Here is a 23,658-nt window from a genome sequence, read left to right as displayed (position 1 = left end):
TCTCGATGAGAAGTGTAGACATGCTGAAAGACATACCCAGCCTGTGGCTGAATGTGCTATACTACTAATTTAACACATGAGAACGTGTACGTGGGATACCATGTGCACAAGCATCATGTGGGAGTGCACGTTAATTGTTGTGTATGTACATTCATGCAAAGTATCACATCTGTTTATTAAAGCTAATGCTGTTTGTCTTTTTCTGATGTCTGCGATTCATTTTGGCCAGAGTGAGATCAAGGTAAACAGACATTAAAAAGCCATCCATATACAGCACCTTTTCACAGGGTGGTGTCTTAAATGTGCTTTACATATGACTGAAGGGAAATATAACCATAATATAATTTTAAAGGGATAGTTTGTATTTTTTTAAGTGGGGTTATATGTGGTACTTATCCAATCAGTGTATTACCTACTTGCTGTCAGACAGCCCTTTCTGACGGAGAACTGAAAGCCGCAAGACTCCTTTGACAAAAACAGTTATTTCACCTCGCAGAACGCGGGAGTTGCTGGACTACCGCTGCCTCGATTGGTTAGTTTGTTTGTGTTATTGTGTGCTTTTGCTAAATCCGATCCAACCCTTTAAAATACCGAAGTCACACAATAACAAAAACAAACTAACCGATCGAGGCAGTGGTAGACCAGCAACTCCTGTGTTCTGTGAGGTAAAATGACTGTTTTTGTCAATGGAGTCTGGTGGCTTTGAAGAGAGTATAGATGGATACAACGGCTTCAGTTCCCGCTCGGAAAGGGCTGTCTGACGGCAAGGTAAAGTGGTGAAAATATTCTAAATATAGCGTACACTTAAGCCGGATCGATTTTTTTAAGCTGGCTAAAATACGTCTTGCTGCGGCCCCCGTCCACAGCAGTACATTGCTAGCTTTCGTGCCGGAAACTCCTGCCTGCTTCTCCAAACTGGGTGTGCGTGCCAACCGCCATCTACTGTAGGTAATGCACTGACTATGAAGAAGTACCTCATACAAACCCACTTCAAAAACTCCAAACTATCCCTTTAAGAACAACAGGCCCAATATTACTGCGTGTTTACAAAGCAGCAGTTCATTTTTATACGGTAATAATGAAATGTGTGTCTAAGTTCGATATAAAAGAGTTTAGAAACCTCAAAGTTTTAACGGACGTGTTTTAAGGGCATGTTTTAGGGCTGGAGACATGGTGTGACTACTGCTTGGTTAAAGCTTTATTCTCAGACTGTCCTTGACCACCTCAGGGCCGAGCATCCCTGTATGAGTTACTGTGACAGGCTTGTGACAGCGGGAGACATGGGGACAAGGTTACATAGCCACCCCCCGCCACTTCCCCTGATCTGACCCCAGTAAACGTGCCCCATTGCCTGGATCTTATTTACACTCCAGCTTGCTCTGTAATAAAAGCTCCATCATGCAGTATTCATAGGGCCTCTCTCGATGTCTCTGAAGTTGGGGCTGTGGGTTAGAGACACTGGCCTCTTGGATCAGGGCTAACGTGGTACTTTTACACTGCCACATGGATGACGGGCCGCCTTTCTCTCTCCCTGACTCTCACCTGATACGGCTGTAATGAGTGTCCTCACTGACACGGAGAAGACAGAAACCTAAACACAGACATTCAGGCAGTAGTGCTGCCCTCGACTAAAGAAATATTCATTGTATTCGTCTAACACTCATACAATTTTGTCGACTAATAGATTAGTTGATTTAATCGAGTTTCTCCACAAAGAATCATGCAAAAGCAACACCTTAAATGTTGTGTTTACCAGAAATGTGCTCATAAGTTTCTTGGAAATAAGTCATTCAGCATGAAAAAAGCAGAAGACCAAAATGACCGATTAGTCGACTAATCGAGAGGCAGCCCTAATAGACAGACCTGCATGTACACACAAATATACACAAAAAGGCACTGGTGTTGAAAGGCTCGATAAATATCCAGCAGATTAGACGAAGCGCTGAGAAGCTCAAATAACAAAGTTTAAAGTTTTGTTTCGTTTATATCCTACCATGCTAAAAAAGTGAAAAAAACATTATTCCTTAATTCCATGAAAGGACTTTGGCATCACTTTTGACAGCAGGCCTCTTGTGTCTGACAAAGAAATTACAAAAACACAACTTTCATAAAGAAAAATATTGCTGTTGATTTTGTATTCTTTGAGGGTGTCCTAGAGCATTTGCTCTTTGTTCGACCAGTTCTACACATGCCACATTGTGCCTCCTCAAGGAAAGGAAAGTAACAGCTGCAGATGTAGACCATGTCAATGTCACCATCTACAGGCAAGGACAGTAAGAGCTGCTAAAACTGTACGTCTCGCAACACTAGTGCATTTAAATAAAACATTATAAATAAATAATAATAATTGGAACACCATTGTGTCAGACGAACTCAGTGGGCAACCTCCAGGTCTGAAAAGTGAAGCCAATACTAAAGTGCTTTAAACTTGAACTCTTCCTAACAGCCAGCAGGGGGCGACTCCTCTGGTTGCAACACGAAGTCTGATTGTATAGAAGTCTATGAGAAAATGAGCCTACTTCTCATTTGATTTATTACATCAGTAAACATTGTAAACATGAGTTTATGGTCTCAATCTCTAGTTTCAAGTCTTCTTCAATACAGCATGATGTTCATTTAGTAAATTATGGTCCCATTTAAAGTCAAATAGACCATAAAGCAGGGTATGCGTTAGGGCGTGGCTACCTTGTGACAGGTCACTACCACGGTGTTGTCCGGTCTGGGAGTTGTCCGTGTTTTCATCTTACAACTTTAACCCTTTCACAGTGTGTTATCAGTTCATCAAAGTTCATTTTCAGACCTTTTTGGTCACCTGAAAATGTCTTATTCAGCATTCAGTTGTACTTAGCTCCACCCTCTCGTGTCACTTCTGGTTGAAAAAAAACAACAATATGGCGACGGCCAAAATGCTGAACTCGAGGCTTCAAAACAGCAGTCCACAAACCCATGGGTGACGTCATGGTGACTACGTCCACTTCTTATATACAGTCTATGGACTAACCTCCAGCGGATACCAAATGCTCAAACAAACAATCATATCATAGCACAATCATTTCCTAATAAATCATTTAGCTTGAGGCTGTAAAGCACTAAATGTTGGCTTTTGATGATTTTGTCAGTGAATGTATTTGTAGATTTCACTTTGTCAGACTCTTAACCTTATATAATTTAGACTAATCAAAAAGTCTACCTAAACAAAAGATATACAAATTATTACACTCAAGTTTATAGTCTAAATATTTTGCACCAAAGACAAAACCTAGGCTGCACTGATGCGCGGTGTAAACTGTAATCCCATTCAGCTGGCTCTAGACACAATCTGAACAGATCTGCATACAATATACTAGGTTACCACCAATTAACCAAAGAGGTTTGGCCCCTCAATATACAGTCTAATCAATGAGGTGAAAAAAACTAAATCAATGGAGAAAATGGGCTGACAGTGTAAAGGAACAGCCGTGGGTGTCTAAGTAGATGTCACCACAGTCACAGTCAGGCAAATGCGCTTGTTTTAATTGCACTGCTGGATCCATGAGTCACGAAAATAGCCTGTGTGTCCTTGTTATTGTATTTATAAGCCATAGAGTAGGTGAGATTGCTGGACAAGATGGACCTCTGAGAGAGTGTGTAATAAAAAACAAAGGCCGACATTGATGGATGGCTAGGTCAACGCGTGGCTATGGAGAGCTGAGGTGTTGGTAACATCCAATTGAGTCTAAATGGCTCTGGGTCATAAATGGGCTAAGAGGTTAAAAGGTGGGGAGCCTTTGGTAGTGCTTTCACACGTGATAAGCCTAATATAAGCTGGACCAAAGGGTAGAGGCTGAAGAGGACAGAGAATTGGTTTCGAAGACAGCAGGAAACCTGTCCACGGCCTCAGTGAGTATGCATATAGTATATTTAAAAATGCCTAATTTCCTGCTTAATACGGCAACATGTGTTTGGTTTAGCTGGCCAATATAGCTAAAATACAAATTTATACATAACGCGTTTTACAAAAAGGTTTTGGCACATGTGCCCATAATATTGAAAACATAGTGTATCTGGCAACTTTTTTTAATTTCCAGCAAAATGATCATGAAAATATTGTAAATATTTGTCTGCTGAAATAAAACTGGCATATTTTATCAGCTGTTGCTATTTAACGTTAATTCTTAAAGTTGGCCAAAAGACAAAATTGAGGGTAATACACATTTGTGGAGAGCGACACGTCAAAGCAGTAAATTTTTCTCTATGCAAGCCCGCACACCGGTGGTGTTTGACAATCAATGCATCAGGATTTGACGTGGCTACAGAAACCTTATGGCTACTCCACCTTGACTACGTCTTCTGTCTGCATGGGGCGCTCGGTACATACTACAGGCATCAACTTTTAATGATGCTGCCTTGGTCCCAGATCTCAGCGATTACTTTGGCGAGTACAATGGATAAAAAACAACGGCCAGAGCTGCAGAAAATGTAACCCAAGCTGCACTAACCCGTAGTTTACTTTAAAGCATGCGTTAGCAGCTGACATTTTTGGTTTATTCAGCTGATGTTTGTAAATTAGATTGCTGTAGTGATACCCGACCAATGCATTCTTTTGATACACTCCCTCACTGCATCACCGTTTTTGACTTAAAATAAGCTAATTTACACTTGGCATTAAATATTTGAGAGAAGAGGGCTTTATATAAGTTGATTGGAATTGTTAAAGTGAAAAATCAAGCCAAACTGAATACAACACCCAGAGGTCAGCACTGACTAACAACTTGTCAATAACACATCACAGGTGACGCCAAGGGAAGAGTGGTATTAAATATTTAGAGCTTCTTCTGACTGTGACAAAAATAATTAAAATGAAAGAAACAGGGAAGCAATTAACAGTTATTGATGAACATTTCTAGGAGCTGATGTCAAGGCCACCAACACAATTAACACCAATTGTGATGTAAACTCATAATTTTGAGTTTCCTCTGGCTCTAATGACCAGTCCAGTTATATAGAGGCCTAGAACACTAGCTCATACTAGGCATTTTCTGCAACAACAGATTCTATTCATTCATTTTTCATAGGTGACGGTTCCACACAAACCTGTGGTCAAGCAGGGTGCTGCATTAAGTGCAGGTGTGTCTTCGATCTGGGCAGGCAGAGCGCAGGGTAGCCAGATCAGATCTGAACTGTGGTCTTCAATTACAGTAACTATGTTGCTGTATTAGCAAATAAATGCAGGAGACACTTGCTGGCAATACCTGAGCGGGGATTCTGAATGATTTTAACTTGTCAAGCATTGTCAAGCCAGCCTCTCCAGTGGCATGTTGGATATTTGGTATGTGGAGTCAGATTTGGACCTACTTTAAAACTATTGCAGAGGATGAAGCTGCCTCGAACACGTTGGTGCGTACTAAGTTACTGCTGACTCAGCAGAGAGGCACCGGCAGGCCAGGAAGGATGCAGCTGGGGTAGTTTGGGAAGCAAAAGCCCAGTTGTGGACTCATGAGAGGTTTGGACAATGACTTACAGATACCCTTGAAGTTTCTGAACATGCATTTTTATGCATAAAAGAAGAGGCCATCACCCTAGCTGTACTCAGCAGGGTGGGCAAATGTTGAGCTCAAGTGGGACATTACTGAACAGAAGCTTGTTGTACTGATACAAACATTGTCGATGAAACTCAATTTTGATTCATCTCAGATTTGATACAATTCATAATTTTCAAAATGTAAATACACTTAAGTGTATGAGCTTTTTATCTATTTATGTGTAATACCAAGACCAACAGAACAGAACCAGCCATCCTTATCAAAATTTGTTTCACCTGTGCTTTTCCAGCTATGACAAGTCAAAATGTCTGCAGTGAAAAAGGTCTAGTGTCCATCAATAGCACACTCAAAATCATTGTTTTTAGTATACATATTGACCGTTTTGAGTATATTTTGTCACGTTTACAGTGTGAACACACCACATACTCAAAACCTATTGAGAATTAGTGTGTGGTAGGAATTTGGAACACAACAGGCTCCTTTCCTATCTAACTAAATGAGGTATATCTTAAAGGTGCTCAATACAAAATTCAGAGCATTTCTATTGCCTCCACACAGCTCTCAACATGGTGACGGTTGAGCCGGCGGCTCGCAGCTAACGGTGCTAACAGTGCAGACTATAGCAACAGTGCTGACAGAGCTAACAGTGTTACCCTGGGGGGGGGAACCGGAGGGTGGGTGCTACGCTTCCGCAACAACGCCGTCGGTCGGGACGGCATTATCAGCTGTAACCGCCGTAGGAGCACCTAATGAGTGCAGTGCAGAGTCAGTGGGGCACACTCACATGCACTAAAAGGCACACGAAGCCGGCCCGGCTATGTCAACAAAGCACAGAGAAGATCGGATTACAACACACACAGAAGGAGAGAGACTTCTTTCTCTGCTCTGGTAGATATTACTCCTCTATATCTTTACATAGCAAACAGCTATTTGCTGTTATATTAATGCTCTGAATGTCGTATAAAATGGGCATGAAATAAAACAATCTGGATCATGAAAATAGCACAAACAACCAGGCTGGGTTGTTCTTTATCTTTATTTTTTTTTTTTATCTTCTCCTTCCAACCATAAAAATTTCAGCGCCAAAGCATATGGATTTTTTGCTGGGCTAAATTGACTGAGAAGTTGTTGGGCTTGCAATATTGGCCTTCCCCACTGCAGTGTAACCATTTTTGGTGCCAAACTGATCAGCAATCTTATTCCTCCTACAACTATGAGAGATTGGCTCTTAATGAAACTATCTCAAAGTCATAAAACAGTAAAAGGTGGTCGGAAAGAAAGGGGTGAAAATAAAAAAAAAGCTAGATAGGACATTTACTGGGTTTGCTGGGGACTGTGTGAAGCAGGCCACTCTGTCAAGTCAAGGTTAGTCTGAGCAGTGATCAATACTTCAATCTCAATAAAACAGCTCAATAGCTGAGGATTGATGGGAAGGAGAAAACAAGAGGTGGAAAAAGAACGATAGAGGGAGCGACACAAATGCCAACCTTGTCATAACGTTAGCAGGGCAGTAACACATTTGTCTGGCCAGAGAGGATGGAGCTCTCCTATCGTGGCAGGTAATGTGTGGAACTATAGACAGATTAAGTCAATTGCTGTCATACCTTACAGCCCCAAATCAATATCATATATGTTTGCAACCTTCAAACCAGAATAAATAAATGAAGGTAAAGACACAAACCAGCCTGATAGATGCCACACCAAACAGTGAGAGATAAATGGAGAGATGAAGGAACGGAGGGAGGGTGGTGAACAATGGGGAACCCTTCACAGAGCCCTATAGCAGAGTGATGCGTTTGCCATAAAAACTGAGCAGAAAAAATATGAAAAGACAAGAATCCTATCACACTCATCAGTCTAAAACTGGCCACTTATGAGACATTCTTCCTTTATATTTGCACTGTATAGAGGCTTCCACATCCCCGAATAAATCATTCAGACCATCTCACTTGCTTGGCCAACTATCTCTTCACTGTCACCATCTGTTATTGTGCTGTGGCCTTGTAATGTTGGTGCCTCAATGTGAGAGCCTGCAAAGACTTACTTGTAAACCGTGCCTCCGTTTCCATGGCCGAGCTGCTCTTGATAGTGGATATCTTGAGCATTTATCTGCAGACACAGGTATACAATAATGTCACTTAGATGTTATAACATGAGAAGACATGCAACCAGTGGATGATACGTGTAACTACACAGGTGAGGCGGAGAGGAGAGAGAGCGTAAGAGAGAGGGGATGACATTGTCACTGGAGGCTATAAACAAGACAAGCACTCAGGTCACTCCAAGTTCAGCAACATAAGGAGAGAAAACAGAGGGACAGAAGGAGCAGGAGATCAATACAACATTTGCTGTCCAATTTATAAAAGGACATTGTGCTTGGGTGAGTGGGGGAGTAACTGATGTAGAGTTTAATGATGATTTGTTTGCAGTCGTTGTTCCACTCGACGATAAAAAAGTGTCAGGTGGGTATTTAATGTCGGCCGCGCTAACATGACGGGTCTGAGCAAAACTTTCCTCCTCTCGCATATTTTGAAATTACCAGTCAAAATGTTCCTGTATGATAATGAAATTACTCTAAACTGTAGTTATGATTTAGTTATATAACAGCAACTACTAGCATTACACTGAGGAAAACATTGACTCCTCAAGTTCATCAGTTATAAAATTACACACTTTAAATCAGGGCTGGGCAATATGGCCAAAATCTTTCATCACGATATATATAGATATAGGTCATTTCATAACTTCATAATGATATATATCACAAAATAGCATGTTTCCGGTAATCCAATTATACATAGTCTACATGAAATAACCTCATGGTAAAACATGAATACATGTTTACTCCCCTGTGTGAATTAAATACTTGACAAAAGAAAAGTATTTTCTCATTTTAAGAACTTGAGTGCAAAATGAACATAACAGTTATAAGTGAAATTATTAAAAAAAAATTCAAAACACTCTTAGTGTAATAAATATATACTATAAACATTTTTATATCGAATTGATAATATATATCGTCATATTGCCCAGCCCTACTTTAAATAAAGTGTTACAGAATGTAAAAACTAAAAAACTTCCATATCATCATGTAAGTGTGGAATATTTTATAACTAATTCATGAATATATTTTGTATGTAATGTTATTCCTGGTCTGGATTTTAGAGAGAGACTTACTGTATTTCAACAGTAACAATGACCACTTTGTTTGAATCTCTTCTGTTAATACCGTAAATGGGAAAAAAAACAATCTAACATGCTAAGTGGCAAAAGCAAAATATGATCTAAATATATTTTGTTCCAAATTTAAATGCATAAAATTAAATAAATCTCATCTCTGCCAATGTTTTTACATTCACATAAACATTTTGAGTACTATGATACAAAACCGTAATTTTAAAATTGAAGAGCTATATCATTTACACTATTTTAGAGCTGCAACGATTAATCGATTAGCTTCTCTGATACCAGCTTCTTAAATGTGAATATTTTCTGTTTTCTATACTCCTCTATGACATAAAACTGAATATCGTTGAGTTGTGGACATTTTATAGACCAAACAACTAATTGATTAATCAAGAAAATAATCGACAGATTAATCAACAATGAAATTAATCATTAGTTGCAGCCCCGCAATATGTTATATGTCGTATCGATATAACAGGAAATGCAAAATTGCAAAATACTAGTGTCCTGAAAATCTAATATAAAAAATATTATAAGAAAATCACATAATTGTCTTTGCATCCAAAATGGCCAGAATTTACAATGTCTGGTGATTTTTTCTCTAACTGATTAGTCCATGCTGCATTGGAGCACTTCTTTCAACATGTGTATGGACCGTTTGTGTGTCTGGCTCTCAATGATTGATATTGATATGATGTCAATGTGGGGCGGCCAAAACTTAATTTGTACAGACAGAAAGGGGCAAGCGTCACAAAATACATGTGAGCATGCATGCACACAACACACACACACACACACACACACACACACACACACACACACACACATATATATATATATGTCCCCCCCCCCCCCCCCCCAGTCCACCTCAATTGATTTGATAAGGTGGTGAGAGGAGGGAGGTGAAGAGAATGAGACAAGATGGATGAAGGGATGGAGGAGAGGGGAGAGAACAGCTCTATTAGTTCACTGTGTTACAGCAGAAACCTGAGAGGACCCTGGCTTAATTGTCTCCCTGACATGTTAGCCACTGTGTGTGTGTGTGTGTGTGTGTGTGTGTGTGTGCGTGTATGAGAGAGTGTGTGTTTTATAAAAGAGAGAGACATGACTTTAGCAGGCTTGATCCTATATGAACCCACAGACCGCCTGCTCCCAGTGCGGTACAGTGAAGACACAATAGCCAAAAAAAGAGCCAACCACTAGAGAGAATGTGTTTCTGGTCAGTGGAAACTAGGTGCGAGAGCAGGAGCAGTGAGATAACAGCGGTCAAATTCTACTTAAACCCAAATCTCAGGCTCACCTGCCCATTTGTCAGGATCCTCTTCAGCTCAGCGGATGATTTTTTTAAGCTGGAGGAAGGAAACAGAGCACAGTTGACGCAGGTATCACAGACATCTTACTACTCATCTATCAACCAACCGACTGAAGTTTATTCCAGGTAGTGTAACATGCTCCCCGCGCCCCAGCAAGCTCACAGCTCACCTGTTGTTGGCCATGGAGTCTGGGACAACGTGAGTGCAGTCATTGGCTGGGTTAGGTCTTGTATTAACCTGAGGGTGTGCAAACACATACACAAAAATGTGAAAAGACACACACACACAGACACACACAGACACACACTTGGTGGTCAAGGCCAAAAGACAGACAGACATATGGCCAGACCCCCTAATGAACAAGAACAAAACACACGCTCTCAGTTCAGCCTGGAGGTTAATTGGCTTCAGTAGGAGAGAAGGGAGGCAGGCGAAGAAGAAAGGAAGAGGTGTCCACATCGAGAAGGGGAAAGGATGACAGACAGCAGAGGGAGGGAAAGTACAGCAACATGGCTTAAATCTGAAGGAAGTGAGACAGATAAAACAGATTTGGACAAAGACTGTAGGAAAATAAAGTTGTGTTGTTGTTTTTTTTAAGCATTTTTGCCTTTATTGGACAGATGACAGTGTAAAGGCAGACTGGAAATGGAGAGAGAGAGAGAGAAAGAGAGAGAGAGTGAGAGAGGTATGACATGCAACAAAGGTCCCACGGCTGGAATCGAACCGGGATGTTATGGTCATGTGGCATGACGCTGTAACAACGACTTGGCTACCAAAGCACTCCCAGAAAAATAAAGTTAAGACATTGAAAATGTCATGCCTCACTAGTATGGGGGGTTGGGGGGGCGGGGGGGGGGAATCACCAGAGGCCCTACGGCACAATATTATCACGATACTTTATTGCAATTTTTAAACATGTTGCGATATGCTGAGATTTAGAGATATATTGTGATACATTGTGATTTATTACCTTTTTTCAACTGCACATTATTCAGTTTGTCAATATCTGTTTCATTTAATAAGATACAGTTTTCACTCTGTTCATCTCAGAGTTTTCATTCACATATCTTGAGGTCAGAGGGCAAGGGACCCCTTTGAAAATAGCTATGCCAGTTTTTCCTCGCCAAATTTAGCGTAACTTTGGAGCTTTATTTTGCGTCCTTCCCAACAAGCTAACATGACATGTTACTGAAGCAATCAATTCCTTAGGTTTTCTAGATTCATACCAGTATCTTCAGTATCTTAAGTATCTGGAGGGCCATTGGATTATTAATAGGTTAATAGTTTATATTAGGGCTGTCAATCAATTCAAATATTTAATAGCAAATTAATCACAAATTGTGTATTTGTTCAAAATGTACCTTAAAGGGAGATTTGTCAAATAGGTAATACTATTATCAGCATGGGAGTGGGCAAATATGCTGCTTTATGTCAGTGTGCTGACTTGACTATGACTTGACCAAAAATAAATGTGATTATCATAAAGAATTGATTATCTGTAAAGGGGAGACTCGTGGGTACCCATAGAACACATTTTCAGGTCAAGGGACCCCTTTGAAAATGGCCATGCCAGTTTTTCCTCGCCAAAATTTAGCGTAGGTTTGGAGTGTTATTTAGCCTCCTTTGCGACAAGCTTGACATGGTTGATACCAATGGATTCCTTAGGTTATCTACTTATGATTTGATGCTAGTATCTTAAATCTAGCTTTAAAACTGAGCCCACTACAACCTCCAGTTGCGTTAATGCGTTAAAGAAATTAATTCTGTTAAAACGAATTTGCATAAACACATAATTATGGCGTTAATTTTGACAGCCCTAAAAAATATACACATATGTTTGCATAAAGCAGCATATTTGCCCACTCCCATGTCAGTAAGAGTATCATATACTTGACAAATCTCCCTTTAAGGTACATTTTGAACAGATAAAAAATGTGTGATTAATTTGTGATTAATCGCGATTACCTATGGACAATCATGCAATTAATTGTGATTAAATATTTGAATTTATTGACATTGATTGACAACATTGATTAATTGATTGCCCTTATAATAAAAGATCGATACTTGTGTATCGTGTTTCAATACAATATTGCCACACAAAAATATTGCGATACTTTGCTGTATCGATTTCCCCCCCCACGCCCCCTCACTAGGGACATTGCTCTTTACATTTATTCATCTGCATCTATGTTTACTCCAAAGACCTCTGTACTCAACCCAGAAGAGACAAGATCCTGTAAAGGGCATACTAAAAATAACTCATTTAATTGAGGTCAAAAGGCCGGTGTGTTGGGTCCACTAAAGCACAGGGATTCTCTCTTTAATTAGTGCCCAGGAAGACCTAATTTAAACAGACTCCCCTCAGCCAATTACTTTTGTATTAAAACAGGAGAAAAGAGGGGAAAGATTACCAAAGGACTTGAGGTTTTTGGAAAACATCATCTTATCAAAACAGACCCTTGACCTTAAAAAAACTGCCACAGTTCAGTAGTTGTTACCAAAGCTCCTCAGAGGATACATTAAATAAAGCACTTTCAGTATTTGGAGAGAGGGGGGTGATTTTATTATTGAAATGGAGATGGATATAATATGGATCATCTGGAGAGATGGAGGAGGTGTCAAGTCATTTAACCCATGGTAATTAGCAATGAGTTTCAATAGCAACATATGCGTAACATAAAATGGGAGGTCTGTGGAAGGCCATTTGTAAAAGACGGAGGGGGGCTTTGCAATGTCAATTTCATGGTTGAACAATAACATCTTCTTATTGACTTAGTTTTTGCTCTAACCAACGCTGATGCTCTTCTTATCGTATGGAATTAGAGGATCATAATACTCTGGAGGGGGTTCAGCATTGCTTTAAATGACTATCACGCCATAAGCACCAAGAATACAAAGAGACAAGAGGAGGAGAGAGGCGAGCCCCGCTGCAGCCACAGCCCGCCGTCCCCATACATAAACATAGACGAGGGGAGCAAGAGAATGAGTGAAAGAAAAGGAGAGCCTTGACTTCAATTGACATTTCAATAAGTGGAACACAGCGTTACCAATCCATTTGCCTCAACTTCCCTCCCTCCCCTCCCCTCGTTCTCCGTGTAAGGCAGCTGAAACAATTATTGAGATAGGTACCTTCAGGCCATGTATGTTCCGGATCCCTGGAGTCTTGCCGGCTGAAACAGTAATTGACTAGATTGTAGAACACATCACTGGGCCATTTACAAATGTGCTGAAAAGGAATCAGTTCTTTGTAAAAGAAAAAAAAAAAGAAAGATGAAATGAAATGAGGGTTACTCTGAAATTAGTTGTAGACAAGAGAGTGATTGAGATGTTGGGCTCTTGAGACAGCTGGTGGTAGGTGGGAAGGAAAAATAGAATCACACAGTAAGAGAAAGATAGAAAGAGAGAGACAGATATGGAGTAAAGGAGAGGGAGACAATAAATGTTGCCTTTGGGGCCTGTTAGCGATTATGTATGACTTTGAGTGGTGAGAAAACTATATAAAATATATAAAATATATATGTTAAAAAAGCAGGAAGAAACTATGCAATGCCAGAGATGTGGGCTATCCTGAACACAAGCTTTCAGTTTCAATGTCCTTGGAGAAAAAAGAAATGTAGATTTATAAATGACTGTCAACACAATAACAGAACGAGCCACTGAATTTGAATGTTTTCCAGAGGCTGCATTCTTACTTCGAGCCACCAAATGCTCCCATTTTCTTATTGTTTGAACAAGTGATTTACCCACATTTCGGTTTCCGACTAGGAAAGTGTGAATATTTTTATATATTTAAATTTTCCTTGTGATTAATTGTCAACACATTAATTACAAAGATGCATTGAGCCTTTCAGCGTTACCAATGCATGATAAACTGTAAGATGTCACTCCGTACCTCGAGGAAAAATCTGCAGAGGGTCCGGCAGCAGTCCGTTCATGCGTTGTTCATTCATCGTGTTGAAGTACTAAAGGGGAAAACAAAGTCACAAATAGTTGAGATACACAATAGTGGATTGAAGTGATTATAGTGGAACTTAAGTATACTGTGGTTCATTAATAATTAGGGCTGTCAATCGATTAAAATATTTCATTGCATGATTGTCCATAGTTAATCATGATTAATCGCAAAGTAATCACACATTTTTATCTCTTCAAAATGTACCTTAAAGGGAGATTTGACAAGTATTTAATACTCTTATCAACATGGAAGTGGGCAAATACGCTGCTTTATGCAAATGTATGTATATATATATTATTAGAAATCATTTAACACTGAACAATGACAAATATTGTCCAGAAACCCTAAAGCGTTATTTAGCCTCCTGAGCCCGCTACAACCTAAAGATCACAAGTTGTGTTAATGTCTTAAAGAAATTAGTGGCGTTAAAACAAATTTGCGTTAACGCGTTATTATCGCGTTAACTTTGACAGCCATATTAATAATGGATTACTTAAAAAAACAGATGAAGAAAAGCTTTGCACTGCACTGACAAATTTTAGAATATTCCATGTTTACACACACACAATGTTTATCTAAATGACGTCAGAATTAATCCACAGTGGTCCCAAAAATGTGAGCATGCTGTGCTGAAATCTGTTGCCGATGAGGACCAATGCCCTGTGGGCTTGTTCTGAAGGAGTGTAGCATTAACCCTTTTCTCCTCCAGGTCAACAGCTCACCAAACACTCGTATCCTACAGGACTAACATGTGCACACACACACACACACACATACACACATACACACACTGGAGCCTCTCAGACGCTTGCCAAGGCAATGCAATAATTGATGTTTCAGTTAACCAAACCATCTGTTAAACTGTGAGTGTGTGTGTGTGTGTGTTTATGCCTCCTCCTTTTTGAGGCTTCAAACCAACAAAAATGAACAGAAAGACCTTACCGAAAACACAGTTAGACACTTGTGAAGATGTCTTTATGTAGTCCACACATACATGTGTTCATTGTGTTTCATTTACAATCCAGTATGAACTACCAAGTCATCACTGCGATATGTAAATTTGCTCTCTCATTGTGGGGGAGGGAGGGAGGACGATGGGACCGGCTTGGATGGGAATGGATCAGAATGGCTACCCAAGTGGCACAGCTGTTATTAAAAGGCCTATTTATCACTGTCAGATCCCTCCTCGCTCCTAGCCCTCTGCTTTCGCCCTCCAGCGTTTTCACTAGGCCACATCTGAACAATGGGCCTAATACCAAAAAACATGTTGTGTGTGTTGAGGGTGTGCGTGCGGGAGGGGGGGGGGTCGGGCTTCACGTACCTTTAATTTTCCGCTCAGCTAGCTTATTGATTAAGGCTGCAATTACCACCTAATCTGTAGTAGGTGTGTTATTAAAAGACATTCTCCATTGTTGGCCAATAACTAAACAGTGTCCGATCCCAAATACCATCGCTCAGCCTTAAGGGACAAGTGGGAGAGCGAGAGCAGAGAGTGGGTCTCATCATCATTAGCAGACGAAGGGGAAATGGGAGTAAGAATGGTGGAATTAGAGCCACTACCTCCAGGGGGAGCTGAGCGAGGAACGGATGGGGTCACATGTTTTTTTTAGCACCTGACACAGGCCAGTCTTTAACTTTGAACAGGGGCGTCTGTCTTTCAAGGTGTCGAACAATGATTAGAGATGCCTGGAAGACTAGTGGGTCTCACAGGAGCATGTAGCAATCAATGTTCTCGGTGATGGGGGATACTTTTCACAATAAATGCCCTCTGCACACGGATGTTAATTAAGTGCTGAATTTGAGCATTAATTTTGCTCAGCAACAAGGAGCAGGAGTTTTTCGCAAGGCAATGTTAAAGCAGAGATCTTGAAGAAGAAAAAAGTGTGTAGTTTAGGTATATTTAAAAGTCTAAAATTATTAATTATCACAAACATCCGCACACACACACACACACACATGCACACACGAGGCAACCATGAGAGACTCTAATGAATTATCCCACCTTTCACCTAACATGCTGGTTTCCCTTAATTCCTATTAATTTCACATAATGGCTGTCTGCTCACCTGGAATTAACAACACTGAGGCAAAAACCCACTGGGGTCTCTACGGAGGCCAAATGGCAACCGCAGCAAACAACCACAACATGAAAAAAGGAAAATCCTCTGAATACAAATGCAAATGACTGCTGAAATGCATAACCCTTGCACAAGACATTTAAAGTACTCGGCTAGTGTAAATTATATTTTAGTGAGCCCAGTATTTTCCAGGTGATCAGCAGCTTGTCTGTCCCACGAGGAGGAGAAAGCCATTACATTCCTGGATTTGTTTGCCAAAAAAATTCATTGTGGCTTTTGAAATCTGTGGACGAAGCAGCGCAGTGTTGTGGATACTAAATATTTGTGCTGCAGGTCAGGGTCATAAATTAATATGCTGTTGTGACATGTGACATCATCTGAATAAAGAACGAAGAAGTGTTGGGACGATAAGCTGCCGTTATACATTACAAAATGAAATAATACTACATGTTTATTGTAGCCTGTTCTGCTAAATAAATGTACACATACAGGTACATAATAAAGTGATCAAGATCAAGGTCATTGATATTTTAATATAAAAATCTGACAAAATGAACTGATGTCAGCATGTCACATATAACATTTGACTACCAGGGACACTGATGGCTTCAATTCTAGCTTGTAGATCTTTTAGTTGTATTGCACATGCTTCTCTGCTATTTAAAATGCACATTTAGGTATACTGGTGACTATTGCTGATATATGGTTGATCATGTATCAAATTACTTTCAGGATAAAAGTACAATGGAATTTTCTTTTAAAACTATCTTAAATTATGCATTCATACATTTCCTGAAAGAATGGAACACTTTACCATAATGATCTAGTGTAGCAGCATATTTTACATCCAGGTTGTTACATGAATATAGAGAGGCGATGTCCCTCCCCTTCCGGTGGACCACCATGGGACAATCAAAAAAAGAAGCCGTTGACTACCGTTCATATTTTTTCCAAAATAAGGTCCCATGGTGGTCCACCGGAAGGAGAGGGACTTCGCCTCTCTATTAAAATGCAATTTTAGCCATTGATTTTAGCATAGAATACACACAATAATGGTGGTAATACCAAAACACCCAGGAGAGGAAATTCCTGAAATCTTAATGGTACATCAATATTGTGCTTTTCTCGAAAGCTACTCCCATTCAAACAGAACACACAGCACAGCAAAAGCAAAATTGCAAAAGATCCTCAAAACAAGTCAGCCGGATTTGTGAATAATAAAACAGGCTGAGGTCAATACTTTATCCATGCCTGTTTCACAACACTCATCGGCACAACAGCTGTCTCTTTTTGCTTAATCACTCTGCTACCCTATGCTACTTAATGATTAAAAAGCAACCACAAGTGAATGCATGATAAAAATGGACAAAAAACAAGGAGTGTAAATTGTGCCTGTGGCTCCAGCAGCATCATTGTGAGCTGATGGGGGGTAAAAGACATCCACAGATGAAAGTAGATTTTGAACAATTCTGCAGCCCAGGGGGCCTCGCTCTTTAATGAGGCAAAACTTTAAGTACTGAATAATAAATAATAAAAATTGACAGTTCATTTAGCTTTCAGTGTACCTCGTAGAGAAACCCATTACACGCCATTACTCTTACTGTCCGTGGCATGAACAGTAAGTATGGTGGAATATGAAAATGTACAGCACTAGGTGGGGGAGCTGAATGGGTAGTAGACATGTGTGCATGTGTGTGTGTGTGTTGCTGAAAACTACCAATAAACAGTTTTTTACCTGAGGATAAACACAACTGGATGAGGCTCTATGAGTCTTATAGGTTGCTGAGTTGCAGATTAATACAATGTCAGCGTAGAGGTGGAGGCAACATTGATCAATCCTATCTAGTCCTCAGCACCTCTCTCTTTTTAGATGGGTTTTTTACCAGACCAACGGTACCTCCTACACCACATTATAGTGAGTGCCTTCTTTTTAAAAATACAGTATCTGATAGATCTGACAACCCTGAACCTTTTGAACACCACTAAATAAGGCTTTGGTGACCACGGAGGGGATCCTATACTTCTGGGTTGAGTGTATGAAAAGATATAAAATAGGAGTAGAATGGACATTCCCATCCAAATCAACGTGGCAGGAAGGTCAAAGCGGCGGACATTTTTATGTATACTGTTGCCATTGCGACTGTTGTAGCGGGCCAACTTCTGTATAAACTAAACCGACTTACGGCACATCGCGGACTCACTGAGGTGAGGTTTTGCAGTAGCGACTAAAATGAGCAGTGGAGTAGGAACGTTATGAAGCATAGAGGGCCAGAGTAAATGAGTCAAATTTAACAACTCAATGCTTAATCCACACACTCTTGTCGCAGCGTAGGAAAACACATTGCTATCGACAGATGAGTGACAACTTTCTTTGGCTCATTTTCTGAAACCAGTGCAGCATTAAAGCATGGTGGAATTAGCAAGCTAGCTAGCTAGCTAGCTAACTAACTAACTAATTAACTAACAACTGGCCAGCTAGCAAGCTTGCTAATTCCGCCATGCTTGAATGCTACACTGCTTTACAGAAAATGAGCCGAACAGCAGGCTGGTGGCCAGCAGCAGCGCTGGGTCTAATGGACCTTTCAGACAGAGCGCGGTTTGCGCTGTTTTCACTGTTGAGTTCGGCGCACGTCACAGTGCATCACATTGGAGATGATGGGTTTCAGAGCACAGTGGTGCCATTGCTGCTAGAACGGTCCCTCCACCTCACTCCCTGCCGCTCTGGAGAAGAGCTGCGACCACACGCTTTACGGCCACACTTTCACTGACATGTGTTGTCACCATAAGAACTAACAATTACCATTTTCTTTTGTACTAGTCAAATGACCACGAAAAACAGTTCAATGTTTGTTCTACTCCTATTCTATTTCTATGGGTGTATGCTTGTGTATACTACTGTATTATTGTATTTCTGTTGTTTATGCTACCTATGTTATTATGTTTATGCCTCTATTAGGTCTTTAAATGCAAAGCACTTTGAGTTTACGTGTAATGAAATGTGCTATGTTCTAAGATTAGCTACTGCAGCAAAAACATATGCAGCATTAAAAGTTTTTCAAATAGTTCTCTAAGTGGTTTGATTTTTATATTTAAGCTGTTCTCATGCCAGCTAGAAAGGTAAACACTCAAGCTGAGAGTTTAAGTTTTATGTGCCAAAGTTTTGAGATGTCTGTCTCTAAGATTTTTGCCAAATTAAAAGGGAAGTGAGTGTTTATTTCATTGTGCTGCACAAAGCACATATAACACGCAATACTCTTAGGCCATTGATTTGGAATTCGAAAAGCTGCACAGAAAAAAACCTCAAATAAAAAGTTCAGATGTTCAGACATGCAGTGGATGTCTTATATACTCTACATTGTAGACAGAAACAGCAAAAGTGAGGTCTGACCTTAATGTGTACAGTTTTCATCAGAACTACTTTATAAAGAAGAAATAGCCCCTGTGAAAACTGCTACAACATAAAAATACAACCAAAAACACTATTCTGTTTTACAAGTTGTGGGATGGATGTGTGACATGATGAAACAATTACAAATCCATTTACATACTCACATATGACAACATGGCTTTGAGTTCTTCATCACTTCTTACAGTGATTCTGTCCCCCACCTCGTCTTCATCTAAAAAAACACAGAAGCATCTTAAAATTTGGATTGTAAAACTTTATAACAAAATAATACAATATAAACAGCTTTCAATATCATAGGCTACACTCAAAGCAAAACTCATTTTTGATATAAAACTGGATTGATTTAGGGATAAGAGATAAGATTATACTACTGTAGGTGTGCTATAGCAACTATACAGCAAACTGGAACACCAAATTAAACTGAATTTAGTAACATATCAGTGAGTAATACTTTAATGGTGAGCTGTTAACAAAATATTTGATGCAACTCATTGCATATGAAAACCGTAAAACCAAAGTCATCTTTGAAACTGTGCACATATAACAATACGGTTGCAACATTTTGGGTGTCATCAATGCAAAGGGATACGATCATTCATGCATTTTCAAAACAAAATAAGAAACTACATTAATTTTCCCATAACTGTGGTGACATGCCATGTGTATTTTACACAGTTTTAATAGAAACACAACCAACAGTGCATGCAATATATAAGTCAAATAAAAAAAGAAAGGCTTGAATACTTTTGCTATTAATAAGCTGTGTTTTACTGTTTTACTGTTTATATTGCTGCCTTGAAATGTCAGAAAAATTTTACTTTTGTCAGCATCTCTCAATATTAGAATAACCCAAAAGCCAAGCACAACTTACAGTATACTCACCTGTTTATCCACCCACTTGTTTACATAACAACTACTAAGACTGACCATAAGCATCACTACAAGCTCTTTAGCATTAATGCTGCTTGAAAAGTATTTTGTGTGTCAAAATTGCACGGAAAAATGAAAGAGCAAGTGAACAAAATAATATTCAACAAAGCTGTGTAATAAATGACAATAATAACCATATATAATTTCTTATCATGCTGGTATCGGATCAGTACTCGGTATCGGGTACTGATACCAGGTATCTGAATTTGTATCGGGAAGGAAAAAATGGTATCAGAACATCTCCAACAGATAATGCCTTATTAAGTGTAAAATTAAAGGGACTGCTTGTAACTTTTTACACGTATAAATCTACCGGTTCGGTTTCCCATGCACGCTCGCACATGCGCGCTCGTGTGAGGCTATGCTGGTCAGACTCCCTGTGGACACGTACCATCAGACTCCAACACAAACTACACGGAAGCACCAAAACCTCAAAGTAGAAGACGCGGGGGAGACCGTAGCTTTGGTCTCCAGGGCCGGAGTCTCTGCTGTACTCTGCTCCGCTGCTCCTCTGCCTGCCTGCCTTCACTCACACGCCGCGCTCGTTCTCACTCCACCTCACGTGCATGCGAGCTCACTCCACACTGCAGAAGACTTCGTAGCTCTGAGAATATCTAGTGAATGTACAGTCGACGTTTGTGCAGAAATAAATGCTGCAGCTCCTCCAGACCAACAGAGGTTTCCCGTGTCTTGTGAAGTGACGGGGCTCCACAGCGAGAAACATTATAGTCTCCGACCCGGTGCCGGTGTCTCCCTGCGGGCGCAGTCGGAGACGATAACGTTTCAGCCCCGGAGGCTGAAGCAGGAAAAGCCAACACTAGGATCAGCACTGATTCATGGAGAGACCTTCGTCTGGTCAGCTAACATTACTGCCAAGCAGCTGAAATATAGAGTGATATTGTGGTTTTAGCCGACGTGTGTCGCCTCACTGTTTTGAGCGATGCTCGTTCATGTCTATGTAGAGCGGGCAAGCGCGAGCAACAGGACGCTGACTTTTGCTGACTTAACGGCCACAGGTGTCGCTGTTAACAAGCATTTCTGAAAATTACAAACAGTCCCTTTAAGGGAATTGATAATGGTAATAATTAAAGAGCTCCCATACGGCAGTAGGGGGAGTTTTGTCAGCTAGTGAGTTATAGGACTATGGTTTTGTTGTACAAACTGTTGTTACCAACGAGAAACACAGTATAAGTCTCAGAGAGTTCACTACTGTAAACTTTGAGATTGTCAGGAGTTGACAAAGTGCTGTGATGTGTATAATAAACCTTGCTGTGGTGGTAGAGTCCCTGTTTCAGAGGCAGAGTAATACAAGTATGAAACACACACTTACACTCAAAGGCTGTGACAGTGGCTTCAGGCATCACATCTCTGATTGCAACCTGGAAATGTTGACATGAGTGAATTATAACAGGGACAATAATAAAACAGTGTAAAGTTAATCACATTCACAGTGTTTTAGTGTGTCTTCTGGGCTCAGACAGAGGAAACTGTATACATGTCGTTTCACCTTAACCTACTGCTAGTTCAGACAGAGCTGCCACATTAGATGACAGCTAGCTCACTAACTAACTCAGCTGTCTGTGTGTCCTGCTGGAGACTCACTAGCAGGTCGTTGAAGTTGAGCAGAGATGGACAGTCCACAGCAGAGTCCATGTCCCCCGCCGGAGACTTTATCCGGATCACTATAGCCTCGCTGTCCATGGCGGAGAGGTTATTCAGATCGAGTATGAGCATAAAGAGGAACAGTTCAGCCTCATAGTAACACTGGCTAAGCTAACGAGCTAGCATCACATGCTAACACCTCTCTCTAGTGATGAGGAGGTTTAACAACAACAACCCGTCAACCGTCACGTCATAACAGCACCGGGAGGTCCAGCTGTAGCTGTAAACATGTGTTCACCAGGTGTTACTCTGTGTTATCTGAGGTGTTTAGCCATGAAGCTAGTTTAGAGGAAACACAACTGCTCCAACTGCGGTTCAGAATCAACATCCGCTCAGGGAATTTCAAAATAAAAGACCTCCATCCCATGTATACAAGATAAGATAAGAAAAGATGAACCTTTATTAATCCCCTGGAGGGAAATTCAGGTGTCAAAGCAGCAACATCAGCAAACATCAGCAAACAGAGTGAAACACAGGAGAGCTAAAGGTATACAAAAATGATAAAAACAATAATTAGAGATATAAAAGATACAGAGTGAATGGGTGAACATAGTGTATACAGTCCGTCAATAAATAAATGTAGTATGTACAATAAATAAATGTAATATGTACACATGTGCAGTCTATAAAGTGATATATAGGATGTATAGTGTAAAGTAAGTGTAAAGTGTGCCAGTGGTTAGAGTCCAAGATGGTTGCAGATAGTGCATGTTTAAAGTTATTAAAGTCCTCATAGTTCTCATATGGGGGTCAGCCTTGGTTGTGGAGCCTGATGGCTACCAGTATAAAGGACTGACCCAGGCGCTTTGTGTTGTGCCGAGGGGGGATGAGTCTGTGAATATAAATCAACTAATAAATGATGATGCATTATTATGGTACATATGTAAAGTAGTTGAAATGAGCTCCACCTTTAGCTGCAACATTAGTAAAGACTTGAAACTTGACTTGGACTTGCAAAAAATGACTTGTGAGCATCTCTGCTTTTCAGTTCATGAAAGCATACTTTGTATACTTTAACTTATAGTACTTAGCCAATGATTTATGTATTACATAAAGATACTTATTTCTTTTGCTATTTGACTTGATGATTTGTGATGAGATTTGAAAAAATAAATCAAATGTGTTGTTCTCGCATGCCTTTACGATGAACGGATAATCCAAAAACTTGATGAATTGATGTAAATTCACATCAAAACATCCTTTTACAAACTCTCACACATTTTAATAGGCTACTCTATCAAAAAGTAAGCACAACTACAAGCCAAGTATTCTTTTCTGTAGGCCTATAAGGCAAGAATACTTAATTATACTTGTCTTAAGTATATCTAGATCAAAAGATGAAGTAAGTAGGCCTATAAGCCAAGTATACTCAGACTTTTCTGTATACTTGTCAGTGTGAGCCAAGTATACGTATAACTTTGTTAAGTATATCTCTGATAAGTACATAAGAAGTATACTAATAGCACACTTGAATAAACTTCATTTCGGTAAGGGTGCTTTCACAAAAATGCATCACTAATTATAATCCAGTGATTTTAGATATTATTCTGAAATAGGACTGCAAAATGAGTACTTTTACTTTTGGAACTTTAAGTATATT

The 23,658-nt window shown here is 40.0% G+C and overlaps 1 protein-coding gene across 4 annotated transcripts in view; it reads right to left on the bottom strand.

The window, feature by feature from the left end:
* map2k5 (mitogen-activated protein kinase kinase 5) overlaps window positions 1-22,386 on the bottom strand; it is a 76,497-nt gene extending 54,111 nt beyond the window's left edge. For all 4 annotated transcript variants that reach the window (XR_012592088.1, XR_012592089.1, XR_012592090.1 and 1 more), the window contains exons 1-8: window positions 21,999-22,386; window positions 21,727-21,775; window positions 19,610-19,677; window positions 13,917-13,986; window positions 13,154-13,194; window positions 10,191-10,258; window positions 10,009-10,057; window positions 7,567-7,631 (exon numbers count right to left, since the gene is read on the bottom strand). Coding sequence is in view for 1 of the 4 variants with exons in the window: in XM_074621250.1 (XP_074477351.1) it covers window positions 7,567-7,631; window positions 10,009-10,057; window positions 10,191-10,258; window positions 13,154-13,194; window positions 13,917-13,986; window positions 19,610-19,677; window positions 21,727-21,775; window positions 21,999-22,130 (542 nt within the window). In the remaining 3 variants the exon portion in view is untranslated. The remainder of the gene's footprint in view (window positions 1-7,566; window positions 7,632-10,008; window positions 10,058-10,190; window positions 10,259-13,153; window positions 13,195-13,916; window positions 13,987-19,609; window positions 19,678-21,726; window positions 21,776-21,998) is intronic.
* Window positions 22,387-23,658: the final 1,272 nt, after the last annotated feature.

The sequence above is a fragment of the Sebastes fasciatus genome, chromosome 2, assembly GCF_043250625.1.
Source record: "Sebastes fasciatus isolate fSebFas1 chromosome 2, fSebFas1.pri, whole genome shotgun sequence".
NCBI classification, from domain to species: domain Eukaryota; kingdom Metazoa; phylum Chordata; class Actinopteri; order Perciformes; family Sebastidae; genus Sebastes; species Sebastes fasciatus.
This window is presented reverse-complemented; position numbering and strand designations above follow the sequence as displayed.